Source organism: Suillus fuscotomentosus (genome assembly GCF_016647785.1).
Source record: "Suillus fuscotomentosus strain FC203 chromosome Unknown F5891scaffold_63, whole genome shotgun sequence".
NCBI lineage: Eukaryota > Fungi > Basidiomycota > Agaricomycetes > Boletales > Suillaceae > Suillus > Suillus fuscotomentosus.
The window spans coordinates 152734-173865 of NW_024539575.1; the positions used below are offsets into that span (position 1 = coordinate 152734).

The 21132-nt window shown below is 47.3% G+C and overlaps 2 protein-coding genes across 2 annotated transcripts; one reads left to right on the forward strand and one right to left on the reverse strand.

The window, feature by feature from the left end:
- Positions 1-16116: 16116 nt before the first annotated feature.
- F5891DRAFT_1193902 (uncharacterized protein) lies at positions 16117-17363 on the reverse strand (the record flags this gene model as incomplete). Its single annotated transcript, XM_041367848.1, has 7 exons — positions 16117-16287; positions 16347-16515; positions 16567-16663; positions 16721-16738; positions 16789-16984; positions 17034-17143; positions 17192-17363. The coding sequence occupies 7 exons, from the start codon at positions 17361-17363 to the stop codon at positions 16117-16119; spliced, it is 933 nt and encodes a 310-aa protein (XP_041221299.1).
- A 640-nt stretch (positions 17364-18003) lies between these two features.
- Positions 18004-18958, forward strand: F5891DRAFT_984026 (uncharacterized protein; the record flags this gene model as incomplete). Its single annotated transcript, XM_041377393.1, has 4 exons — positions 18004-18277; positions 18326-18645; positions 18832-18868; positions 18918-18958. The coding sequence occupies 4 exons, from the start codon at positions 18004-18006 to the stop codon at positions 18956-18958; spliced, it is 672 nt and encodes a 223-aa protein (XP_041221300.1).
- Between the last annotated feature and the right edge of the window lie 2174 nt (positions 18959-21132).

Genomic DNA, 21132 nt, shown 5'->3' on the forward strand with positions numbered 1-21132 from the left:
CTCCTCATCACTGAAGAGCAATCTGAGAGCCTTATCAGACTCCTCAGCATCTTGAAAGGCAGCGAGGGTGGCAGCATCTCAGACTGCATTCAAAAAGTCTTATTTGTCTTTCTGACAATATCAAATGAGCACATTACCAATGATCAGTTCAGCTGCTCACTGATCTGTTATGTCATTTTATCTCACTTGTTGCTTGACAGCACTTTTGAGCTGGCCTCCAACATTGTTTCTAACCTGTCATGCCTGCAGTTCTGTATGCATACTTCAGGCATCTTGGAAGCCTATAACAGTGGATTGAATGAATCCAGTGAAGGATTACTGTCATGAGTTTTACCATTTTAATTAAATCTATGTCACTAAATTACTGTCAGATTTTATGACTTGATTCTAAAAGATGTGCTTACTGGAGGAAAGCGCTATCCTTTCACCACACTCCACGAGGAGATGCACTTCCTGTCAGCCATGGCTCATTTAGAGACCAGACTCCCCAACCTACTCTAGAATGACACTCACACTATACTCCAAGTGGACAGTTCCCCACTAATCATATCAGCCATCAGGTGAAGTCACTGTTGATTCGAGCTAACAAAATCATAGTGTCGCTGTGTGAAAGCATCAACATGTCTGACTATGATGTCTGCCTCAAGCATCACTTGAACATTCAGAACCCCACCTATTAGCCAAAGGACCCTCTTCGCAAGCAGAACGACAGCTACTTCTTCATCCAAGATCTGGATAACCCATTCAAAGCCCTGCAGGAAGGCCTCCTCAAGGGTATGTTCCAAGATCTCAATGTATTCAACAAGTACCATGTGTGGGAGGGAGCTCAGTTTTCAAACAAGGTGATACTGACATTCACCTGCCTTACATATATCTGCTAATGCCTCACAGCTGCAGTCACCTGCTAGTTCACATAGCTTGCTGAGCTCCATGACATTGTATTCTGCCTTGTCCACATCACTTCCGGAGGACTTGCTAGAGGTACAGAGTTGGAGACATACCGGCTCCTCAACACTCAAGAGAGCCCCTGCACCTTATACTTCATCACCAGCTATCTCACTTTAATCACTGGGTACAACAAGTCCTGCCAGCACACAGAATTCTCCGACAAATATGTTGCTAGGCCCATATACCTTCCTGTGACATGTGTCACTCAGTCTTGAATCTATGCCATGGACAGTAAAGCTCCTTGGCTTGGCGCTGAGGCCTTCATGTACTTCGGTAAGGCCTTGCGCAGCGAGTATTTTTCTAACATCTTGCAGTATCAAACTGCACAACATCTCCATGTACCCATGGGTCTCAGGATGTGGAAATAGATGGTCAAAGCCCTACTGTGGTGCATTGTTAATATCAATATTGACAATGAAGGAGATCATGCCAATGACACTCTAGATGAAATGTTAGGTCATACCACCGGCACCGCCAGGTCACACTATGGTCTGATCTGGAATGACATTCCTACCCTCCATGAGGACATGCTGACTGATTTGTTCAATGTATTGAAATGATTCTGGGCTTGGCTGGCTAATCCTACATCCAAGGCTATAGGCCCTCGCCCTCATATTTCATACACAGAAATTTATGAGGCCATATCTACCACCCTCAGCAAATTACAGCTGGCTGCCTCTCAACAGACCACTATCATCCAAGAGATGGCTTCTAGCCATGCAGAGATGCTAGAGATGCTTTAATTGACGCACAAGAAGATCGACTGCACTCATCAGGCAGTCTTATCTGCACAGCATGGCCATTCTTCCCTCATTCAAGCTGCAGAAACCCTCGACATCAGTTTCTCTTATATTCATGGGCTGTGCCTATACCTTCAAGATTCCAGTGCTACATTCAAAAGCACTCAGCACACCTTGGCCATCAAGCTTATCTTGCAAGGTTGTCCTCACATTGTAGTCGTTCTACCTACTAGCGCTGGGAAAACTACAATCTACAGCTCTCTTGGATATGTGGAGAAGGCTGGCTTTCACCTCATCATCATTCCCTACTGCTCACTGTTTGACCAAGTCACGCAGGAAGCATGCTCAAAGGGACTACCTTATGCTATATTTCCTTCCAATGACATTGATCTTTTCAGATCTTGGCTTGTCTTTGTGTCCCTAGAGCACTGTGCCAAAAATGACTTTTGAACTTGGTGCATTGCTGACAAGAATGTGAACCTCTTGCGAGGGATCATCATAGATAATGTGCATGACATCATCGTGGCCACCAATTATGGCCATTCATTCAAAAAACTCATGAAGCTTAAAGATCTCAATGTGTAAATCACATTGCTAACTGCCACACTTAGCTCTCGCTCTGAGGTCGCACTTCTTGATGTAAGACACCTATCAGCATGCCTTACGATTCTAAATGTTTTTTCAGTCATTGCAAATGGATCCCTTATCAGTATGCAAGATCCGCATGCCCACTCACTGCCCCGAAATTCAGTACTGTGTCACCTACATTGCAGAAGACACCATCGACAATGACATTTTGTCCATGGTGCTGTCATTCTCTCTCCAAAGTCATAAGAGAGGTATTATCTTTGTACTCACCACTCCCTGCTGTAGCCAACTGGCTGGCATGTCAGGATTTTCTATGTACCATGCCTAACTCACTGATAAGGAATGCAGCACAGCCATATTAAGATGGTGATCTGGCAAGTCCCAGTAGATCATAGGGATGTTGGCAATGGCCCAGGGCATTGATGTTTGGTCCATTATAGTTATCATTCACAGAAAGATATCCTAGGTGGACTCTGAAGGAGTGTCTAAACTTCTGAATATGATACAGTTTGCCCAAATGTCGGGATGGGCTGGATGCAACAGGAAATCCAGCTATTATCATTTACTCTTCAGCAACATCCTCTCCACTGATATTCAGCTCTCTGATGATCATGGAGGGCAGCAGGCTATGATAGATTCTGTTAGTCTTGAAAGTTTCCAGTGTGGGACCCTTTCTTTATTTTTGGATGAAATCGATCAAACCTGCTTGTCACTGCTGATAGCTGAGCTGTGCGATATCTGTTTGTCACATTCAGTAAATCTCTTTCTCTAGGGAAAGCTTCCATCAATATTGACTTACCCTGTAGCATGCCCTCACTCCTGAGCAGGAATTTTACAGCAGCCCCTCAGGTTCATGCCTGAAAGCCCAAGATCATCCGGCTGAGCATCTGAGGCCAGCTCACATCCTTACATTGCTATTTATATCTACATGACTTGGCTCTCCTATGCCAATCAGCCAGCGCGCCGTCACTCAGGCCCAGCTCAGGACTCCACTTTCCTCTACGCCTCACCACCGAGGTGCAGCTTAGGATGATGAGCCTTCTGGCAGTGAGCTGAGGGCTACCCGTCCAATGTAGGACCATGAGCCGGAAAGCTCTTCTGATGAAGAACTATACCACTGCCCTACATCTGTCAGTGTACCAGCTCAAAGTCATCTTGTGCACACATGACCTGCCCATAAACAGCAGGAGTGACATCCAAAACATAGCACCAGCACCAACCAAAGAGTTCACCTTGTGCATCCTATGCCTTCCTCCAATATCACTCACCCTCGCATGCACCAGGCTACCATGGGCCCTGGACCTTCATACTATGGCAGTACGCCAATCACACCCACCTCTTACCATTGTGTTCCCCTCATCCAATCTTCGTCCTCACATGCATAAAGTTGAGCTACCCCATACAGAGATCCTGCTGTAGCATCTGGTTTAGATCAAGGTTTGACAATGACACTTGCTGAGAAGGTCTCCATAATTGGTCATTGGTGCAAGAGGTTGGTCCATATGTGTAGTATATGTATGTTCTTCAACATGGAACATCGTCATTTTCCATATAATTGTCCCAGCAACATTCTACCTTCTATGAAGTACAAAGTGTATAGGTCAGGCCTACATTTCAAAAGCACTATTGATATTGTCAAAAAAATAGAGCATAGGGATATAGTCAAAGGGAGATGATTGTTGGCAAAGGCATTGGTTATTGATGAATGTATGCACTTCTGTACTTTGTTTATTGTGAGGGTATTTTGTAAGTAGGTTAGGTTTGGGTACCGGTTGAGAACCCATTTTCAAAGTTATATACCAGATGTAACTGTATGTTTGTAAAATTTAAAGGCCATATAATAAGATATCAGTAGCAAACATTACATAAAATAAGTGATAATAACAGTATGGATATGTAAACCAAGAGCCAACTAGATATCAACATATGTACACATCCAGACTCGGTTCTGTATGTGGTACATAACTATATATATATAGATAAGAATCATGATGTCCAGATGTGCATTGAAAACTATGTTTGGATGCGCTAAAAGAGATCTGAGTCCAGAATGGTCTATATATATATGTATATAGATTAATATATCAAATCAAATTACAATTAAACTATCATTAAAGTACAAGGAAAGAGTAAGGGGAAACACACGAATTTCGCTAAGAAGATGCATTTCATGTAAAAGGATGTAGAACTATACTTGTGTCACACTTTTAATATATGGATGAATGAGTGAGTTGGATGTAGGATAGCACAGCAGTTTTTGTTTGCAGGGCATTAATAAACTCATAGTTGTTACAAGTAACATCGGCTACATGGCCCCCCTATCATTTTTCCCCTTCGTCCTCGCCCTCGTATGCCTCCGGCTCGCACTTCTCTACCGACTATCCGTTGACCGGATCCTCGGGACCGTTCCTGTCCCTCATCCCCCTCCTATCGCACCAACGTGCGCACGTGCCTTCGGGCTATGACTCGTTCTGACTCGTGCCACCAATGTGGCTTTCCTTATCTTGTCTTATCTTTCCTTTGACTCGTGCATGCTGCACATTGTATCATTTACCGTTGGCTCGTTCCAACGTTTCTCGGTCTCATTCCGCATTCGACCTTACATCACTAATCAGGCTCTGCCACCATCGTACCTATACCCTTTCCGTTTCCCCTTTGCCCTTACCTACAGTACGGTAGCCTTGCCCTTAACCCTTTCCACTTAGTATAAGTAGTCGGTCACTCTGTACTAGATTCCCTAACTTGAATCTACTCAATCTTCCCTCGAACATACTTCCCTCTGAAGCCCCCTCAGCTTCAGTCTCTAGTATCTTTTCTTAGGTGCTCATCGCGCCTAAGTCTACCTCGATCGACCACCTCATCGTTCGGACAAGACTGTCCTTACTTTGAGACCGTCAGTGACTTTGAAGACATCCGTCTTAGAAGTCACGTGACACGCGCGTCTCTGATATCTGCCGACTCGACGTCGCCAGTCTCAGTCGCTACACCGGACCCTTCCGGTTACGTCACGAACGTTAGCGGACGACGCCCCTCTTAGGGCTCCGCATAACAGATCTATTTGAGTGCGTAACAAAAGATTCAAGTTTCCCCTTTTTGCGCCCTGCCATCCGCACGGCCATTAACCGACAGACACCACGACTACCTGGATCCCGAAGTACCCTTGGGAACGCGATCCCAACACTCCGGACTCCGAAGAAGAAGAATCGGAAGAAGACCACATGTCCTCCGACGAGTTTCCCGACGAACAACCGTACGGTAACCTCAACTCGAACCCTGGAACAAGAATGTCCGGAGGCCCCACCCCACAACCAACAGTGGTCGTATCCAGACCTGAACTAAAGGCTGGAGTACCACAGAACTATGATGGAAACATCGATGATGCCGAGCGCTGGATGTACTCGGTGGAGACATACTTCCTCATCAACTCGACGATCTACAGCTCCGACCAAACCAAGGTCGCTGTTGCACTCCAGTATATGAACGATGGAGACGCCCGCGTCTGGGCCGACACCTTCTACCGAGCAGCCTTCGACAAAACTCCCGTCGACTTCGGTAGCTGGAAGGACTTCAGGAAGGCTTTCACCGAATCCTTCCACCCGGTCGACCGGATGACTGAGGCTCTAACCAAGCTTCATGGTTTGACCCAGACTGGCGACGTGATGCCCTACATCGCAACGTTCAAAACCCTGTCGTCCACTGCTAGTCTCAAGCAGGACGTCGCCCTCATCCACTTCTTCGAAAGAGGGTTGAAACCAGGACTTCGAACCGCCATCTACACGAAGGAGGTCGTCCCCAACACCATCGATAAATGGTACACTGCCGCGACACAGTTGGAAGCCAACTACAAGCGATCAAGAGCAGTTGTGTCCAACAACAGATCGGTACGCCCTTCCGGGCACCGGCACGTCCCCAAGCCTCAGGTCCGCCAACGCGATCCAGATGCTATGGATGTTGATCGTTCCCTCACGCCTGAGGAACGACAGAAGTGCTTCGATAAAGGCCTTTGCTTCAAATGCAAGGAGAAGGGCCATCGAGCAAACGACTCCCGGTTCCACCCGAAGGTGCGCCGAGGAGACAAGAACGACGAAGAAGACAAAGGCAAGAAGCCAAGCAAGTCTGGCGTCCGCCAGCTTGACGAGTCTTCTGACGAGGAAGACATGGAAGTCAACCTTGTCAAAAGAAAGGATTTTTAAGGAGAGGGCTTGCCGAACGGTCAATTCCCTCTATCTGCGCATTGTATACTAAAGCTGTTGGTAAATCCAACGAGTTTCGTGTCCCGGTGACACTTTTCTCTTCTTGCAGTGCCAAAACCGTTCAGTCGACCGCCATCATCGACTCAGGGGCAGGTGGGACCTTCATTAGCTATGACTTCGTCAAGCGAAATGGGATCCGGACCCACCTACTCAAGAAACCCTTCCGGATCACCACAGTAGATGGAAGCCCGTCCTCGGCAGGACAGGTAACCCAATACTGCATGCTATTCATTCGTCTCGATCGGAGACTTATGTATGGAAAGTTCAACGTAACGAAACTTTCCAAGCATGATGATCTACTTTTTGGAAAACCTTGGCTTAGTGCCATGATGCCCAATATCGACTGGAAGGCCAACACGATCTCCCTGCCCGCGACCAATAGGTCAAAGGAGGTGGAGAGGGAACTCAACGCCTCCCGGCGAGAAAGCAAGGCCAAGCCATATCTCTTTCGTGGAGAAAAGGCTGTCCTAGAAGAACTCGACGACGAGGACTTTTCGCCCCTCAAGCGACTCCCCAAAGGCACTCAACATTGCCTCGAGGAAATCAAGAAACGCAAGAAGCGTAACAAGAAGAAGACGGCGCCAATCATCGTGCCCTTCGAAGACACCGACTTCAATACCATGGACGATGTCTGGGTCGGACAGACCCATCTCGCGGATAAAGTTGAGGAGATCTCCACTTATCCCCTCACTGACGATGAAGTTCTAGTGGAATATGCTTCGGACGGAACATCCGTCCGGATCATCGAGAACATCTCTTTCGACACTCCGCTCACCAAGGACGGGACCTCGAAGAAAGAAATCCGGAAGGCTCTCCATAGACGAGCAAAACCTCTCCGGAACCTCTGGATCCTCGCTTCTCAGCAGGACTACACGAAGACCTCCAACAAAGCTCAAGAATTTGCTATGGAGGACGCGCAGGAGAAGAAGAAGAAATCATTTGAAGAACTGGTACCTTCCTATCTTCATGATTTTGCTGACATCTTCGCAAAGGACGGTCTAAACAAACTCCCTCCCTCACGACCGGGAGTAGACCACAAAATCGAAACGAAGGAAGGCTTCATTCCGAAGTCTTCTCGAGCCTACCCGCTCTCACCGAAGGAAACCGACGCTGTCAAAGCATTTTTGGACGAACACCTCGCCAAAGATTTCATCCAACCCTCGAAGTCTCCTCAAGCTGCTGGATTCTTCTTTGTCGGCAAGAAGGACGGTTCTCTCCGCCCCTGCCAGGACTACCGATACATCAACGAATGGACGATCAAGAACGCATACCCACTCCCTTTGATACCACCCTTGCTTGCGAAACTCAACAAGGCGCAATGGTTCACAAAGGTCGACGTACGATCAGGATATAACAATATCCTCATTCATCCCGACGACAGGTGGAAAGCCGCATTCTCCACCTCATACGGGCTCTTCGAGCCCAAGGTAATGTTTTTCGGATTGTGCAATTCACCTGCCACCTTCCAAGCTTACATGAACCAGACATTTTCAGAAGAACTGAACGAAGGATGGTTAATCGTCTATATGGACGACATCCTGATCTTTTCAGATAACCTGGACGAACACCAGCAAAGGACCCGCCGAGTGTTGGAGAAACTCCGCAAAGAGTCTCTCTTCCTCAAACCCGAGAAATGTACTTTCGACTCTCAAGAAGTCGAGTACCTCGGTATGATCATTCGACCTGGACAGGTCGCTATGGACACTGCCAAGCTGAAAGGCATCAGCGAATGGCAACAACCCTCTTCGGTCAAGGACGTGCGGTCCTTTCTTGGATTCTGCAACTTCTACCGTCATTTCATTCCCCACTACTCCGACATCGCACGCCCTCTCCTCGATCTAACCAAGAAGGAGATCCCCTTCTCTTGGTCCAATTCTACCGAGGCTTCATTCCAGCATCTGAAGAAGCTTTTCACCACCGAACCGGTTCTGCGGAACCCCGACTCCTCGCGACAGTTTGCACTTGCAACTGACGCCTCGCTCTTCGCGACCGGAGCAGTCTTGCTCCAGACGGATAGCAATGGGGATTACCACCCCTGCGGCTACCTCTCCCAGTCCCTTAACGCGGCCGAACGGAACTACGAGATCTACGACCGAGAACTCCTTGCCATCATCCGAGCCCTTCAGGCTTGGAGGCACTTCCTCGAAGGAAACCCTCACCCAGTCATTGTCTTCACGGATCACAAGAACCTGATCTATTTCCGCTCCGCGCAACGACTCACCCGACGACAGGCCCGGTGGCACCTCACGCTCACCAACTTTGATCTGGAACTTCACCATGTTCCTGGAACAAAGCTCGCTGCACCAGATGCCTTGTCCCGCCGTCCGGACCACGCTATAGCTGGTCAGGATAACGAGGATCGTATCCTCCTCCCCGACACCCTGTTCACCCGTCTAATCGACGCTGAACTCGCAGACGAGTTTCAATGACTCTCTGACGACCCCTCCGACCAGACTGTGAAAACAGCCCTGGACGCCCTTTCCGGGGTGTGCGCACCCCCCATGAAGTCTGCACTTTCCGATTGGAGGTTCACCGATGGTGTTCTCTTCTATAAGGATCGTGCCTACGTTCCCCCCGACCTCCGGCATCGCGTGTTGTCTCTACATCACGATCACCCAACCGCCGGGCACCCCGGGCATTCCGGTACCGAATGGAACGTCAAGAAATCCTACTGGTGGCCCGGAATGGGCTCCTTCATTAGGAAATACGTCGATGGCTGCGCCATGTGCCAGCAGATGAAGGTTAACACCCACCCCACGACACCTCCCCTCACCCCGATACCCTCCTCGGCCCTCCGGCCCTTCGCTCAGGTCTCGGTTGATTTAATCACCGACCTCCCCGAGAGCGCCGGCTACGATTCTGTCATGGTCGTGGTAGACCATGGGCTTACGAAGGGGGTAATTCTCTGCCCTTGCAGAAAAACCATCACAGCGGAAGGAGTAGCCGAACTTTTCTTCAAGAAAGTGTTCATGCGCTTCGGACTCTATGACAAGATCATCTCGGACCGAGGCCCCCAATTCGCCTCGAAGCTAGCAAAGGAGCTAGGACGACTCCTCGACTACCAAGTCGCACTTTCCACTGCCTATCACCCTCAGACAGATGGCCAGACCGAACGGCTCAACCAAGAGCTCGAAACCTACCTCCGGATCTACTGCCGGACGACTCCCTCCGAATGGGCAAAGCACTTGCCTATGGCCGAATTTGTTCATAACTCCCGACGACACTCTGCCAGAAATGCCTCTCCCTTCTATCTCATGATGGGCTACGAACCACGAGGCATCCCCCATCTCTTCCCCGACTCTACCCTACCAACCGCCGAAGACCGAGTCAAATCACTCGCCAAAATCCGTGAAGAAGCCCTTGCATGCCACAGCCTCGCGCAGCAACGCATGGCTGATCGTTCCTATGGCCAGCGTTACAAGCCATGGAACGTTGGTGATAAGGTATGGCTATCCGCCACGAACCTGATCACCGGATTCCCTTCTAGGAAACTCGCCCCGAAACGATATGGACCCTTCCCAATCCAGAAGGTCCTCTCCCCCATCACGTTCCAGCTCAAGCTGCCTGCCAGTTGGCGTATCCATCCCACGTTCCATGCCTCGGAACTTTCCTCCTATCAGGAGACAGACGTGCATGGACCGAATTTCACCGAACCTCCTCCTGATCTTATCGATGGAGAGGAACACTACGAAGTGGAAGCAATCCTCCAACACAAGGGTACCGGATCACGTCGCCGGTACCTCGTGTCTTGGGTTGGCTATCCTGCCTCCGAACGAACGTGGCTCCCCGAAACAGAATTGAAGTCCGCAGCGGAGCTCCTGAAGGCGTATAAGAAGCGACTCAAGATCGCTTCAAACGCCATCTCATGTTAATCAACAACCGCCACCGCAACTTCTCCTACCGCCCTCACTACACTAGGGCTGACCCCACCAGCGAACCCATCCACACCGATACCAAAGCCTTCCATCGCCAACGAATCCGCAATCGCCACCGCCCCAAGAAATCCACACCCGTCGACAAACAGAGACCCACTACCCAATACCCCACCTACGCCACTACCCAAGGAAAGACGCTCCACTATGTCGGCCTCAGCGTCGTCTGTTTCCTCGCACCGATCCGCTACCTCTCATGCGTCTGCCTCCGACCCCGACCCGACGAGCCAGCCAACGCATGGCCATGATAGGCCCTCCTACACCGTCTTCCGACGACCATCCCTTCGCTCAGTTGTCCAAGACAGGCAACGGGCCTACTGGGAAGCAGTCATCTGCGATCCCCAGTATGCAATCCGACTCGACAACTATCTCAACCGCACCAACGACGAGATAACCATGAACCTCGTCCAGGCCTTCAGGGCCACCGACGCCCTCACCGGCGATATCGCCAGGATCGACCTGGCTAGGGAGACTTCCCTATCCACCGTCTCGACCAGATACAATCAAGGCAAGATCAAACGAGCCCTGCTAAATCTGTTTGAACTCAGGAACTTCCATGCCGCCGTCATGGCCGTCGAGGAGGAGCGGGCATTTAATCCCCCTCCCAACCCGCTTGCAGTCGTCGAGCGTGCTGTCTATGACAGAGCTCCGACCCCCTTCCTTCCCCAGCTACCCCGCTCTGAATCGCCAGAGCAGATCCCCAATGTCACCCAGTTGACCAACCCCGAGATCGACCGTCTCTATAACGAATACGAACGCGAGCTCTACGCTCCACGTAACCCCTCCCCCATCCTCGATGCCGACACCATCTCTATCATCATCCCAGAGTTGGATGAATGCCCTCCCGCATCACCTGTTCTCAACCCCGACGATTGGGTACCCACCGAGACGGTCCCACACCTCTCTATTGGTTCTCCAGAACCCCTCCCCACTCCGCAACGCCGAAATCACCGTGCTCGTGCACGATCCATCTTGTCCCTAGGACTACCCCTCTCTCATGCGCATCGACCGCGCACCCAGAACTTCACTAGGCACTATCCTCGCAAGGAAGCCCAGGAAGACGCCATCAACGACGCACGTCGTGATGCCACCGAGACCACCCAGGTCTACCGCAGCAACGTTGTCTGCCGCCAGTGCCGTGTCTACGGACATAAACAGAAACACTGCGCGCAATACTTCTGCCGCATTTGTGGGCAATTTGCCCCAAAACATCTCACTCCTTTCTGCCCTCGACTTGACGGCAGGAAGATCCTTCGTCGTGGAACCTCTTCCGACCGGTTCTACAGGGACATGCAGCAGCTCGAAGCTGCGTATGACCAAGACGCTGCTCGTCTTGAGCAAGAACGCGAAGAGAATGCAATCGAAGCCGCTTCCTGGCTCGAAGACCTCGACTTCGACCCCGCATGGTATAACAACCAGGACGACTACGTTCCTCTGGACGACGATTAAAGAGTTCGTGGAACTCTACCTTGAAACGGGGGTAATGTTACAAGTAACATCGGCTACATGGCCCCCCTATCATTTTTCCCCTTCGTCCTCGCCCTCGTATGCCTCCGGCTCGCACTTCTCTACCGACTATCCGTTGACCGGATCCTCGGGACCGTTCCTGTCCCTCATCCCCCTCCTATCGCACCAACGTGCGCACGTGCCTTCGGGCTATGACTCGTTCTGACTCGTGCCACCAATGTGGCTTTCCTTATCTTGTCTTATCTTTCCTTTGACTCGTGCATGCTGCACATTGTATCATTTACCGTTGGCTCGTTCCAACGTTTCTCGGTCTCATTCCGCATTCGACCTTACATCACTAATCAGGCTCTGCCACCATCGTACCTATACCCTTTCCGTTTCCCCTTTGCCCTTACCTACAGTACGGTAGCCTTGCCCTTAACCCTTTCCACTTAGTATAAGTAGTCGGTCACTCTGTACTAGATTCCCTAACTTGAATCTACTCAATCTTCCCTCGAACATACTTCCCTCTGAAGCCCCCTCAGCTTCAGTCTCTAGTATCTTTTCTTAGGTGCTCATCGCGCCTAAGTCTACCTCGATCGACCACCTCATCGTTCGGACAAGACTGTCCTTACTTTGAGACCGTCAGTGACTTTGAAGACATCCGTCTTAGAAGTCACGTGACACGCGCGTCTCTGATATCTGCCGACTCGACGTCGCCAGTCTCAGTCGCTACACCGGACCCTTCCGGTTACGTCACGAACGTTAGCGGACGACGCCCCTCTTAGGGCTCCGCATAACAGATCTATTTGAGTGCGTAACAATAGTGTTTTCTTAGTGCTGTCTATCTCTCCTGGGACTGTCTTTTCAAATATCACATGATACTTGCAAATTGCAAGTCATACTGTTCTTACAATATGTAAATTGCTAATATTAGACTGATATATTTATATATAGACTATAATATATGTGAACAAGTTAATAGTGTCATATCCCATATATTCACGCTTCTCTTCCGGACTTCGGACCCTGAGATCCGATCCGGTCCGATGTATAGATCCGCTTCCGATCCGATTTACGATAAGCTTTCTAATTCATTTCCTGTTCATATAACGTTAAACACAGCCTATTCGGTATTTCCTCTTCCCGGTGTTTTGGTTATACTTATTACCGGTATGATTACTGATCTGTTAACCTATGTCTCATTTCCGACTCACGTTTGATAACCTTTGCACATGCTTCGTACATAGCCTCGGACCTTTACTTACTGATACTTCCGTTATCCTCATAGTATATAAACTCGTGTATATGTCCTGTAGTACCTCAGTTCGAATATCATCTTAGTTTGTCCTCTTTCTGTCCTCCGGACTTGAGTCCTTCTTACTCTTGTCACCCTCCGAGACTTCGGATAGATTCCGATAGTCTATATCCTCGGCTCTACCTTCGGGTAGTCTTACTCTGTTAGTTTCTAGTTCGGATACATCCGGATTAGTCTTATATATGTTTCCGATATCCGGAAGACATCCGGATATACTACGAGACCCGTCCGGACCTTCGGACGCGTTATCGTTAGTACTTTGAAATAAGGGACAGTACTTGGGAAAGGGGCACAGCGTACAAGCTGAGGCCGAAGTCCTTCGGATCCGATCCTACGAGAGCATGACCTTAACAAATAGTTAACATAGTGAAAGTCCATGGTGTATAAGACCATGAGGCAGTAGAGGGTTCAGGGCAGGGAGAGTATGTAATCAATGAGGATAAGTAATGATTGATAACACGATAAAGATCAAAACCAACCTTCAACAAAATCAAGATGTCACTATGCAAAGGCAAGAAGAAAGCCACTAATGATGATGACAATGTGAGTGAATATAATGCTGAGTGAGGAAAATAATGTACAATATGGCAGAAGGTTGCCTTGAGTAGCAACACATTTAAATGAAATACCCGACTGGTGCAGGCAACATTGATGAAGGATGGAGTGGTGTTTGAAACCAAATGACATGATGTGGTGGTCGCAGTTATGAAGATTGGAATGGGGAATATCAACATCCTCATAATCATGAATATATTAAGATTGGTAACATACAACAATAGGCTGAAGGACAACATGCATATCAACAAAATGATTATGTCATTCAACAAGAACAGAATTCTGTGGGGGGTACGGGTGGACACACTTCTCGCATTGCACCAGGGAAAACACTAGAGGGGAGCTAGACTTATATGGTCAAAACAGAAATAGGTTTCAAAATTCAAAATTGCTTTCTCTTCCTGGGATGGTATATATTTTAGAGGGATACTCAAGGATTAATATGAGCCCAGAATGAAAGAAAACAGCAGTCGGGATGTGGAGATATTACCAAAATACTGACATTTTTGCACATGTAGCATATCCACATATTACAGTGACCTATCTCTATATAATACGAGGGAACAGACATGCATAATATCCCATATGATATTGGCCAGCGGACCATGGGCCCATGATAAAAATATCCTCGACTATGACGGATAGGCCGGAAGGCAAATTATTCCCAATGGAGGCGGGTGGGCCCATGCAGGGAATATATAGAGTAGATGAGTTGGCTGATGTACATGAATATTAGGTAGGTTGTCTTGCAGAATGTGAAATCCAGGGTGTGAAGCTTGTGTTGCCCTACGAGAAGCCAAGTTCTGAGCACCAGAATTTGAGTCAACTGTACTGAGCTCCAAGTTCCAGGACCTGGAACTCAACACATAATTTAGTTAATACTTTCTGTGTTGACATGGCCTTTGATGGTGCACAGGTTGTCTTGCAGAATGTGGAATCCGGGGTGCAAAGCTTGTGTTGCCCTATGAGAAGCCAAGTTCTGACCACCAGAATTTGAGTCAACTGTACCGAGTTCCGAGTTCCAGGACCTGGAACTCAACACATAATTTAGTTAATACTTTCCATGTTAAATGGCCAACCGAAGTTGAGATGTTTCTAAAGACAGCAGCAGGTGCTCTCTTGACATGGCCTTTGATACCAGCGTAGGTTGTCTTGCAGAATGTGGAATCCGGGGTGTGAAGCTTGTGTTGCCCTATGAGAAGCCAAGTTCTGACCACCAAAATGTGAGTCAACCATATTCAGAGGAGGTAATAAATCAAAGTTACCGAGTTCCCGGAGCGGCAGGTGATCTCCTGACATGGCAGTGCAAAGCTTGTGTTGCCCTATGAGATGCCAAGTTCCGACCACTCAAATTTGGGTCAACTGTACCGACTTCCGAGTTCTGGGACCTGGGAGTCGACAAATAAATATCTGATGACCAGCACACTTCCAATCAGGTAGTATTTCATTGAGCAATGGATAATAATACATCTTTGACAGCCAAAATTATCCCAGGCTCCCTTATCTGATCCTCTCTATCTCCACCCCCTTTAACACCAAAGTCCGGACATCCAGCATTCAGTGTCTGATTTTCCAAGATTGACATCCAGCATGAATGGTTCTTCCCCTTCCACTCCTGATAGCATAAACATCTGGCGCACTTGGGCCCTGACTGTGACTTATGAAGCAGGGGAATATACCGAACAGAAATTCAAGGCAGAGAAGACTGGAGGAGGCCCAGTCATACCTTCTCCCAACCTAGACACTGATCTGGTGATGGCATGCGATCACTTGGCTGATGTACTCATAAAGGCATATGAAAATCTCAGTGGGTCTTCCTGCAGATTCGGAAAATTTGTTTTATCATTCAAATTCCTGCATGAGAGTTCAGATGCAGATGGATATTGCAAGATATAGCAAATTGATCTCCCCGAAGGACACCAGGCATAATGAACAAAGAGAGGCAAAGTTGCTTGAGAGGTGTCCTCCTGGCCATGAAGGTAAAAGGTTGGTTGACGAACCTGCCACAATTCTTGATGCATCCAGTGCCATCATCAGATGGTACCTCCCAGACTATGCTGCTGAATCTGCACAAATATTATTGTGCCCCCCCAAAATAAAAAGTGTGCCTCCCCCGAAATTGAATTAGTGTGACACCCCGAAAAAGGAAATTGTGTCGCCCTGAAAACTATTGTGTGTCGCCCCAAAATTATATCATGTCGCCCAAAAAACAAAAGACTCATGCCAAAAAAAAAGTATGAAAAATTCAGGATAGTACTTTATTGAAGGCAAACTTAGTGACGATTGTAGACCAGTATGTATACTACTGGATGACTACCTGGATACGATCCATAATTTCACTCTTCTTCCTCTACAAGTCGGATAACTATTGCCTTGACATCACCTTCAATTGCAATTGCCTCATCAAAGGCTTGCTTGATGTGCCTCAAAAAATTGATGGCAGTTCCTTGTCTGCAGACACCATCTTGAGCAAGGGTTGTACTATGCTGGAAACAGGGTTGCATACTCTGTGGCACCAGTTGTCAGCAAAATTAAAGTGTGGAGCTGCAATGAGAGACAAAAATACCATGACTATGTCAGTGGCACATTTCACCACTACCTTGAGGGAGACATCCACATAATTTCCACCAGAACTACGACCAACATGAAGCTGACATTGCTCTGGATCCATGATAGCATGAAGAGTAACCCAGTTCATCGCATAAGGGGCATAGAGTTGGTCTGTGTGAATGGGGCTAGATGCGACATCGAAAAGTGGCATTACTAATTAGATGCAATCCACTTACGACTCATAATTCTGTGACATATATGCCTCAGAGGGAGCCCGCTCAGCTGTCGAAAAGCAGAGAGGACCACCAGGTAAGTCTAGGGTATACCCAAAGTCTAGGTATTATATGTAAGTTACCAGTAATGAAGATTATACATATGTAAGACACTCACCTAAGTCATTGCCTTTGACTGTATTGCAGGCAGGCCTGCCTCATCAATTGCCTCAATACATGATGTACTGACCTCAGCAGGGAGACTAGCTATGAGCAAGTTCCAGCTCAAAGCCAGAATTCCTAAAGCACAGGAGTCCTTCTGCTGCCTTGTAGCCATGGACAGCTTCTTCTTATTGGTAAAGTTGTTCACCAGACTGAAGACACGTGCATGACGAGGACCAGCATTCCAGCTGAACTGAACCAGCTCCCTCCCATGGGTAGGCTATCCAGCCCATCAGAAATATATCAAACTGAAAGGAGGAAAAACTCACCCTGACCCCCTTGCGGTCATTGACAGCCTCGTCGATGATACTATTGACATAAGTCAACAGGTCAGGATGCTGGCCATACTTGCTGCAGAGTACAGCGAGTGTAACAGATCCTATACACCCAATTAACCACATGCAGGAGACAGAAAGACTATTCATACCCTTAGAATTGACAAAAATAATGCTTTCATCTGGTTCAATCACATACCACGAATCATCCACAGGAACAGAAAGGGCAGTATCCCCACTACCAACCAGATCCTCATTGTCACGGTTCACTAAAAGTGTACACCGTTTATAGCTGGTTTTAGCAGAACGGTCACGAGTGACCATCCTGACTGTACCAGTGTCTGCAAGAGACTTGGCTGGTTCTAAGGAAAGTTCTTCCAGACATCTTGTCACACATTCCCTTCTCAGATAAGGTGGCTAGTTCGTGATACTAACCTGAGACACCTGTGGGCCAAATATGGCTCCACACTGTGTCCTACTCAAATTTAAGGACAAATTATTTGATTACAAGGCTGTGGTTGCAAAGACCAGAGTCAGAAAATATTTACCATTAGTTGTGGTCAAATATTCATGATAAAATGGTGAATACATATGGGTTACCTCGTCTTTCAAGCCTCTTAGGTAACATTGAACACTGATGGCACCATGACCATGTCCTGCTCAAGTCCTACAGACAAAGTGTACATCATCTTGTATTTTGACCTGCTTACCTGCCACTGATGGTGCCTCTGTCATGTCCTGCTCTTAGGACATGCATCTCTTGTCTTTTACAATTAACTTTATGCTCTAAAATCATACTCATTATCACAGGATGTTGGTAGTTTGCTTGGCCAAGTATGAAAATTCAAATTCAAATTATCTTATAGGCTGTGCACTTATGTAAACAATAACAACATGGAGTACTTGTATGACTGTATACATAACACCCATACTACATCTACAGATTCTACACTGCTATTCTACCATGATTCCTTCAGGTCAGCTGCTGTTGGAGGAGAATACATTGCTCATAATGCAGAAAATAATCAATTGTGAAATCCTTGAATTGAGCTCACTGGAGTGGAGGGCTGAAAGAAATGATGTGTCGGATAATGGGTGGAATACAAACGAAGACGAAGACGAGTTACTGGCAGCTACATACAATTGTGAAATTTTGGATGCCTCATTGTATTATATGATAGAAGATAAATGTCCACAGGACAGGCAAAAAAAGAAGGTTGTCAAATCAAAAACCAATTGTGAGTCCATGAATCATCATCTCTTACATATGTGTCAATGAGGATTAGATAGAGAAACAAATCAGAAGCAAGTATTTGCCATGCACAAGGTGGAATTCTTGACTCATACTCAGCAACCTAATTGTGGAAAATGTGTCATTTTTCCCAATACAGTCCTTGAGGAACCGTTAGCTATACAGCAAGGGGAAAATTCAGTTGGACATATACATGCTGCATCTGTCAGGTGGAAGGGTACAAAGCCATATCAAAATCCCACAACTGCTCAGCATTGTGAGGAGGAAATGACAATAGAGGAAGATATGTGTACCAAACTCCAGGCTGCTATAGGAGCCTATGGAATTGTAAACGAGGGGGAAGCTGCAAATAAAGTGGCTTGACAGTGTGAATGACCAAAAGAATACCTTGTGGGACAACAGGATAAATGTAGGTCCAGTAATCTATACTCATGAGGTATATGATTGACTGTTGAGTCAGTCAGCTTAGGATATACAGCATCAATACATGCCACTGGTTGGAGTGAAATGCATAATGACAGAAATGATGCTGAACAACAGGACATCTATTCTATTATCCACATACCACAGTTGGATGGTAAGTCATCTCTTGTGATCTGACCATCTAATTGTCATGTTTTACATAGGTATCATGGATGTGATGGCATCAGCCAAAATCCTGAATTAGGCTCCTAATGGATCTAGGGGTGTAAGCCCTCATTACAGTGCAGAACATAATCTACATAATGACGAGGGAATGACTGAAAGAGGGGACAATCTCACTTAACTACAAGCTGCCATAGTAGCTTGTGGAATTTTTGATGAAGGGGCTGCTACACATGGAAGGAAGGCTGTAGTGGAGAAGCAAAAAACTGAAACTATGCAACAGCAGGGAAGGCGAAATAAAAACGGGCAAGATGACGGGATAATTGTAAGTGCTTTACATCCACACCATGGACCGGATGTTAATTTTGGAGTCATCCTACTCAGGAGATATCGAGGCAATGCAGGTAGACATTTAGAGTGAGAAACAACTGCAGAAATAGTGGTAGAAAGCAGGTCTTCCATGTCAGTATTCATGCAGTTCCTATTAAACCTGTGAAGCCACAGAATGCAGTCAAGCAACAGTGGGGAAGGCCAAATAAATGAGCAGGGAGAAAATCAAACAAGGAATTGACTGGGTTGCACAATCACAATTCCATATCTCTACATGCTGTTGGAACACACATTCCAGTGGCTCCTGATAAACTCCCTCAACCCAACAATGTGGGTGATTTGCAGAGGTTTGCATTTGCCAGAGCTTCTCGCAAAAGGGTCTCAACCTGGAGTCAAGGAGTCATGGAGTGATTCCCTCATCTAACTATGGCAGTACTCCTACCAGTCTACACAGGTGTCATATCCCATATTCCAGACCTACATCCGATAATATTCCCACGCCTCATCTGGACCTTCAGATGTCCTATCCATGTCTCCAGTACTCATCCAGATCCCTGCACCTCTGCACATCCACATCCACATGTCCACATCCAGATCCCTTATCCTTCACAGCTAGCCTGCATCATCCATCCTTGTCCGATCGCCCTAATGCCACATCCTATATATCCACGCATCTCATCCAGACCATATCCGATCTGGTCCAATCTGATGTATACATAGATCCGTTTCCTATCTGATATACGATAAGCTTCATAATTCATTTCCTGTGCATATAATGTTAACACAGCCCATCCGGTATTCCTTGTTACCGGTACCTCAGTTATATCTATTACCGGTATGCTTACTGATCCATTAACCTATGTTCATTTCCGACTTGCATTTGTCAACCTTTGCATATGCTTCATACATAGCCTCGGACTCTGCTTATTGATCCTTCCATTATTTCTCTTAGTATATAAACTCGTGTATATGTCTTGTAGTACCTCAGTCTGAATATCATATTAGTCCTCACACTAGTCTTCACTCTAAGTCCTCATATCAGTTCTAGTCTTCCAACTTAGTTGTTATCCATCTCAGGCCTAGGGAGTTTCTCCCTAGGCCGGAGCTCTGCTTATCTGATACTCCGCTCATCTGCTCATCTGATCCTCCGTAGTTTCCGGAAGTTCATCCGGATCTTTCCCGCAGTCCTCCGGACCTATTCTGCTTCGGACTTTGTCTTTGCAGCCTTTCCTCTGTTTACTTCTACTCAGGACAAGTCCTGAGTAGCCATTATACATATCCGTATCAGGACGAAACCTCATCGTAATTTCCGGAAGTTACTTGCACCCGTCCGGAAAGTCCTTCCGAAGTTTCCCACACCTTTGGATGTCCTTCGGACGTCTTCAGACTTTCCTCGGACACCAATCTGAAATTAAGGGCACATATTCGGGTAAGGGGCGCAGTGCACGAGCTGAAGCCAAGCCCCTCAGAATCAGTCCTACCCTTTGTGCATGGTCTTAACAACAGGATGCAGATGGTTGATGGATGAATTGACACCCAGTCAATGGTAGAGCAATCACATTGATTCTGCAGGACGTTGTAGAAACAACAATACTGTGAGGAACAAATGATGCTCCTGACTGTATCTAAAAAATGTTGTAAGGTCACGCATTGCCTAGTCTGCGTTACTTGAGGAGACAAGTGCGTTCGACCTTAAAGGGGAAGTGAGTGCAGCGAAGATCTAGAGGTACACGCTGAAGTGAGGTGTGGGAACACGCGCGCGTATTGGCGCGAAGCGTGGGAAAGCGCGCACACATATGCAGAAATGATAGAGACTAAGCTTAAGTGATAATATAATGCAAGATAAGTGAAGAGAGATGCGAAGTATAAGTGAATAGATTTCTACTATTGTTCTTCTAGGTAAGGTAGCAGTCGTGCGGATTCTAC